The 6729-nt window shown below is 41.3% G+C and overlaps 1 protein-coding gene across 1 annotated transcript; it reads left to right on the top strand.

The window, feature by feature from the left end:
• Nucleotides 1-2962: 2962 nt before the first annotated feature.
• On the top strand, nt 2963-3732 carry LOC122282204 (TMV resistance protein N-like). The gene is made up of 2 exons (XM_043094154.1): nt 2963-3510; nt 3594-3732. Exons 1-2 carry the CDS (start codon nt 2963-2965, stop codon nt 3730-3732), a joined length of 687 nt encoding a protein of 228 aa, XP_042950088.1.
• Nucleotides 3733-6729: the final 2997 nt, after the last annotated feature.

Below are 6729 nucleotides of genomic sequence, written 5' to 3'. Positions count from 1 at the left end.
TCTATGTTCGGGATGACTCTTGGTCCCATAGGTATCTCAAAGGCCTTGAAAGGATACACGACTACGTCATCTTTAACCCACAAGAAAGTTTGGAGGTGTTGGAGGCGCACTTGTAGCCCATTGATCTTAAAGACCTCGAGCCAGATTCGACCTCTCTTAAGCCACAAGAAAGTTTGGATGTGTTTTTGCCAGAGGATGACGATCTTCCTAACCGTCCTCTCGTGGGTGTTGTCCTTGGGGAGGTAGCTTTGAGGGGATTGGGGCTAACCCTGCTGGGCAAGGGCTAGATCCAAATTCTCTTTAGGTGGGTCACACAAAACCTAAGAAGGACCCTGATGCCTCCCGCGACTAAATTTGTTTGCTTCTCTATATATACTTTGTGATGTATATTCTTTGTCTTTGGTCCTTTGTCTAAACCATGGTGCCCAATCATTCATCATGTACATTTTGTTCTTTTGCTACGTAATCGCATGTTTATTTTGTGTCATGGATGTCCCTTCGCATTCCTGATTTCTTTTCATTCTGCCGCCCATTTGGTTGGAGTCACCTGCCTCGAGGGGAGGTTTATGACGCTCAGTACTCCTTATCTTGAGAGGAGAGCTGTGACGCTTCGTGTTGCTTATTTTGAGGGGAGATCTGTTATGCTTTGTACTTCACTCCTTGGTTCCCTAACCAAAGTAGTTTGGCAATCAATGCATTGTTCATGAACTTCCGAGGGACTCGGCCAGTTGGCCATTAGTGCCTAGCCATTACTCTTCCTCTGGATTGATGGAGCCGAAGGGTATTCGCAGCACATGTTATGGAAGTCGTATTGAGCGGTTCGCGTGATTTGCACTTGCAGCGAGATACGTACGTACCCCAAATCTTGAGGGATGAACCATCACTCCTTGCCTATATAATCCCTACCTGCCATGCCATTTGCCATCAGATCTCTCTTCCTGCTCTTCAAGCGCTCTAAGCCTTCCCTTTTCTTGGTGCTGGGTTCCTTTTGGCCAACTCCAACTCCGATGTTCCTTCTAGCTTCTGGCCAACCTTTTCGTGTGGTGTTCCACCAGAAACTTGTGTCAAAGCGGGTGATAGGTGGTCTTTTATGGCTCTCCGAGGAGACTTTTCTAGAGACCGTGTTGCCCCTTGTTACCGCACGATATGTTGTGAAGGTGGCGCTTGCCGAGCTTTGTAGCCATGCCATTCGATGGTTTTTCCTATCTCAGGGCTCATCGTGTAGTCCATGTTCTATCCTTACATCCCAATTCATTCTCATGATTGGGATGGAGCTAGGTTTCCCAAGCAGGCGTAGTGGGCGAAGGGGATTTCTGACGGTCTAAACTTGCTCTGGTTAAGGCGAATCCTCTTCGGCCAGGGGAGGAGAAAGAGGGGGCCTTTGCTCTGGTAAGGGGCTTCTTTCAATTCAAGCTCCTTACTACCTAGCCTCCTTCGGCTCGGGCAACGACCATTGGGGCAAAGCCTCTATTTGCTACTTCCACATGGTGCCTTTGCCCGTGTGGTGATGGTTTTAAATGAGGCTGGTTTTCCTGATGGTTGTAAGTTTTGGGTGCTTGAGTTGGTCTCGCGCTCCTTTCTTCACCTCCCCTATACGTCGATGATGCCTCTTTGGCGACCTCGCTGATGCTGCCTTTCTTGCCGATGGTGCCCTAGTGTATCCCGCCAAGTTCGACCCTGCTTGCATATCATTTTTTGACTTCTTTTTCTTTGTATGGTTTTTTTACGAATATGGTGTAACATTCTTTTTTGTAAGAACTTCGATATTGATGAATAAAATGTCCTTTGTTTATGCCTTTATTATTGTTGTTCCTTTTTGCTTTGCTTGCCCATATTCTACATGAGCCCCTCACTGGTAGTGATGTGCTGATCGTTTACTAAGGCTTGACACTAGTCCTCTTCCTTGAGCAAATAATGTGTTTGATGGCACCTTGCCGAGCTAAGTGGCTCATTCGCCCGTTAACTTTTGCTTTGGTTGATCATTACTTAGTCCTTAGATGTCGGGCTGCACACGGGCTGAACTCCTTGTGAAAATATTTGCATAAATTCTTTGCACAGGCCGAGCAACACTTAGACTGAACTCGCTCCAGTGACCCTCGCGCATGGTGAGAAGAGGCCGAGTGGCGCGTAAGCCTAGCCCGCCTAGGAAGCCTTTATAGAAATTCTTCGTGGAGGTCAAGCAATATGTGTGAGTGGGCTTGCCTCGTTGACTCTCACACTTGGCGAGAGGGGGTTGAGCAGCGCATACATCTAGCTCACTGAGAGAGAGAGAGAGAGAGAGAGAGAGAGAGAGAGAGAGAGAGAGAGAGAGAGAGAGAGAGAGAGAGAGAGAGAGAGAGAGAGAGAGAGAGAGAGAGAGAGAGAGAGAGAGAGAGTGTTTAAGTGGAAACTACCCAACAGCTAGTTGTTTGTGGTCTTTGAAAAGCAGTTCTAGAAAACAAACGGTTTTTTTTTTTTTTTTTTTTTTTCTTTTCTTTTCCTCGAATATCATTATTTTAATGGTGACAAAGATGATTGTAATTAATTCCAGGGTAATGATAAGAAATATAATTTACTGTAGGGGATGAGAATGATTATACTAAGTTGCGGTTTAGATAGTAAGATGAAATGAAATGATTTTAAATAAAAATTAAAAGTTGAATAAAATATTATTATTATATTAAAATCTGAAAAAATTAAATTATTTACTATATTTTACATAAAAGTTTAATAATTAGATAAGATAAAATGAGACTGCGCACTATCATCGGCCTAGTCGTAAGACAATTTCAGTACTAAAGTCACATACAATATTCATGAGCCGATCATGCAGGCCAGGATGTTGAAAGTTTCAACGTTGTACCTACGCGTTAATTAGCTTCTTTTTTATTTATAATGCTCTGCAGCAGCTTGCTTCTTAATTAACTTCCATTATCCAAACTCTTAATTAATTTATAAGCCGCTCATGATCTTCTGCTTTTCAATGGCCTCCACAACCATCAATGTTCAAAGTGCCTTAGGTACATCTCTTTCTTCTACTTCTAACGACTCTTCTACTTGGTCTGAACCACAAATATGCCGGGAATACGATGTTTTTCTCAACTTTAGAGGCGAAGACACGCGCTATACTTTCACCGACCATCTATATAACGCCTTGGTTGATAAATGCATTCGCACCTTTAAGGACAATGAAGAACTTGCTTACGGAAAACCCATTAAAAGGGAACTCTTGGATGCAATCGACAAGCCGAGAATGGCAGTCATCATTTTGTCAAAAGACTATGCTTCTTCCACCTGGTGCTTGGAAGAACTTGCAAAGATTGTTGAACGCATGGAAGATAGAGGAATGAGAGTTTTGCCCATTTTCTACCATGTTGATCCCAGGGATGTCCAGAATCAGACAGAAACTTTCGCAAGCGCCTTCGATGAACATGGAAATCATTTCAAGGATCAGAACATAGAGAAAGTGAAAATGTGGAGAGACGCTTTGAAACGAGTGGCCAATCTATCCGAACACTATTTAAAGGATGGGTAATAATTACTCTTCTTTTAGTGCGAATCCCTTCTTAGGCACCCAACGGCCAAAATTCTTACTTCATCTTTCTTAATTGCAGGTCTCAGTCAAAATTTATGAAAAGCATTGTTCAATTGATACTTTGTGAATTGCGTGAGACACACTCAAATGTTGATGGGGATAACCTGCTTGTTGAAACAAATTATCTTGCTAAAGAAGAAATTCATGGCATTTTTTAATTTGGAATTCCCAAGTGGTTCAACCATAAGAAATATGGGTCATCCGTTTCAATCCCACTTCCCTCTGGTCTGTAGAAGATAGTAGTTGGAGAGGAATTTCATTGTATATTAGTTTTGCAGTCAACGCTTCTCTAGATCAGGTTTCAAATTGTAACACCCGAGTCTAGTTCCCAATTGCTTTTTAAAATTTTTGGATTTACACAGATAAAAAGCCCACTTGAGATTAACGAGTATTTTTGGAATGAACTACGAGCTCAATTTTTTCTTTTTTTTTTTAATTTTTGGCGGATATCAAATAATTTTATTGGACTTGCTAACTAGGTATAATTTATTAAATATTTTGAGATTAGATAAAATATTTTACTGGCCGAGAAAATTAGTGGAAAAAGTTAATTTATTTTAGAGGTTGAGTCGGTCCAAAACTCAAAGACCATTTTCGCGTTTCATTCATGCACGTCTCTCATGCACAGTTCCTTCTCCATTTTGGTTCTCATCTTAAGGCTGGTTTCCAATCACCTCTATATATACACATATTTTCTCTCAAAGAAGTTGTCATAGCCTAAGTTTTTAGTGAATCAAAAACCACGTCCCAGCCCTTTGGCAATCCATGAACCCCAGTCCAACCATTGCCTCCAGGCTGTTACTCCACGCTCCTTCCACAGCCATGCAACACCATAGCCCAACCACTGCCTTACACCACCATACATCCATTCCAATGGCAAACAACCCATAATGGAAACTCCAATCCGTCCCACAACAATAGCCTGAACGGAAAACTCACATGCTGATTTCTCCTCTGTATGACGGAAGCCACTAGCCATTGCCCAGCCCCACGTGAAACCGACAACCGTATTGATCACTCCATTCCATAAGCTGCAGACCCACGTTGCTGTGACCCAAAGCCTTCCACTGATGCATCTGGACTGATCAAAAGAAAAGGGGGCAAAGCCACGATTCATGACACGTTCAGCATTGCACCACCATCACCTTGGGGTAGTCCACTGCATCTTAGCCTTGACGAAGCCATAGCCTCCATCCCACTGCCCAGCCACTGTGTGACCCAGCCGAACCACCCATCTCAGCCCGTGTGTCCCCTGTTTTTCCATACTCGAAATAGAGCATCCACCTGTCCTTTTTGCCAAGCACTGCAACCATCACACTGAGAGCCCCACCACGTTGAGATCCCACAAAAATTGCTACCAAAAACTTCCCGCCACCCCAGATCATTGCACACCTCCTCATAGTCGCGCAATGAGCTTCCTTTCCTCTCTCTCTCTCTCTCTCTCTCTCTCTCTCTCTCTCTCTCTCTCTCTCCCTTTCTCTCTCTCTGTGTTCAATTTTTCTCTCCCATCACTTTCTCTCTCTGTATCTCAGCCGCACCACACTTTTGCACCTCCAACATCCACTTCAACCCAACTCCAGCCATCATCGGGCGGCCCAACTCCGTTGCACCTCGCTCTCACTGTTGCTGTCTCTGGCCTTTGTCTTTGGGTAAGTTGCCCCCACCCTTTAGTTGTGGGATAATTTTGGTTGCTTTGGGTATGATTTCAAGTTTTACGTGTAAGTGGTATTAAATTACGGGCATGCCCTTATGCAATTCATGGCAAATCTGATGTTTGGGATGGGCCTAAGTTTCATGATGGTTTTGATCTTATATTGGGCTTGAGGTAAGTTGGACTTATTTTTTAGTTGGGTTTGTTTTGTGGGAGATTTTGGAGATATAAAGTTTTATGAGGAACTTGATTTCTAAGGCAGGTTTGGGTTTAACTAATTCTTGAAATTAGTATGATATTTTGTTTGGAGAATTTTGTGTAAATCAAAGTATTTGGGAAATAATGATATTTTAGGGTTAAGAGAATTTTTAGGTTTTCGAGGTATTAGAATGAACGACTAAAGTATTTCAGGTGTAAATACGAGATAAATATTCAATTAGAGATTTAATCAAGCTACATGATTTTTTATAGGTGATGTTTGATTTTCAGTACTATTGTGGAGAATTTCTGAAAAGTTAAGAAGTTCAGGTAAGCGAGGTTCCTATGCTAGACTTTGCATAAAAAGAAATGAAATGAGATTGATTTTGAAAATATGCATGTTCGTTTGGAAAGGAAATCTGAAAACAATCTCAATTATGTATTCTGCATATGCATAAAATCAATATAAGATAAAGTATTTTTTGTCAGGACTGATGTAGACATGAGCTAATTTTGTGCATGCTGTTTTCTGAACTATGCAAAAAGAGCGAATATGAAATTTATGAAAATTTGTGCATGTGATGCGAAAATGTTCTGAATATGGTTTTGAATATGTGAAATGATTTGAATTTATTTCAGTACTCTAATTTGATATGATGTGGCATCTGAAAAACCTTTGGCATGACTTTCTGATTCTGTTCTAACTCTGATTCTGGTTTTGATATGGTGATTTTGATTCTATTTAGCTCTGATATATGGCCTTGCCGCATGTGATAATAGTGGCATCTGGCCCTGTCATGGGATATAATAGTGACCTGAAGCCCTGCCACGGGATATAATAGTGACCTATGTCCCTACCACGAGAGATAAAAGTGGTCTCTGCTCAGAGTGCAATAACTTTGGTAACATGATGATTTATGTTTTGCTTAGCTTTCCGCAGAATGCACAACCCTACCACGGGGGTTAAACATGGTCTCCATTCTGATTTGATGCTTTGATATGATATGATAAGATAAGATGAAGATGTTTAGTTATGTTGTGCCAAATGGGTATTTGAATATGAAAAGTGGGTTTTCGAATATGAATAGTTTGAAGTGTCGCTCTGATTTTATGATAATATGTATTTTCACAATTTGCATATTGAAACTGAAATTTTTTGTTTCTGCATTATGAACTCTGTGAAAATGCTCATGTTTACATACTAGTATATATTCTTTACTTACTGAGTTGTTGATAACTCACCCCTTATATCCAAATATTTTTCTGATAATCTTGATGATTCTGTTGGAGAGCAAGAGTAGGCATT

The sequence above is a fragment of the Carya illinoinensis genome, chromosome 11 (assembly GCF_018687715.1).
Source record: "Carya illinoinensis cultivar Pawnee chromosome 11, C.illinoinensisPawnee_v1, whole genome shotgun sequence".
Taxonomy (NCBI): domain Eukaryota; kingdom Viridiplantae; phylum Streptophyta; class Magnoliopsida; order Fagales; family Juglandaceae; genus Carya; species Carya illinoinensis.
The sequence above is the reverse complement of the archived record's forward strand: the minus strand, read 5'-3'. Positions and strand labels throughout refer to the sequence as shown.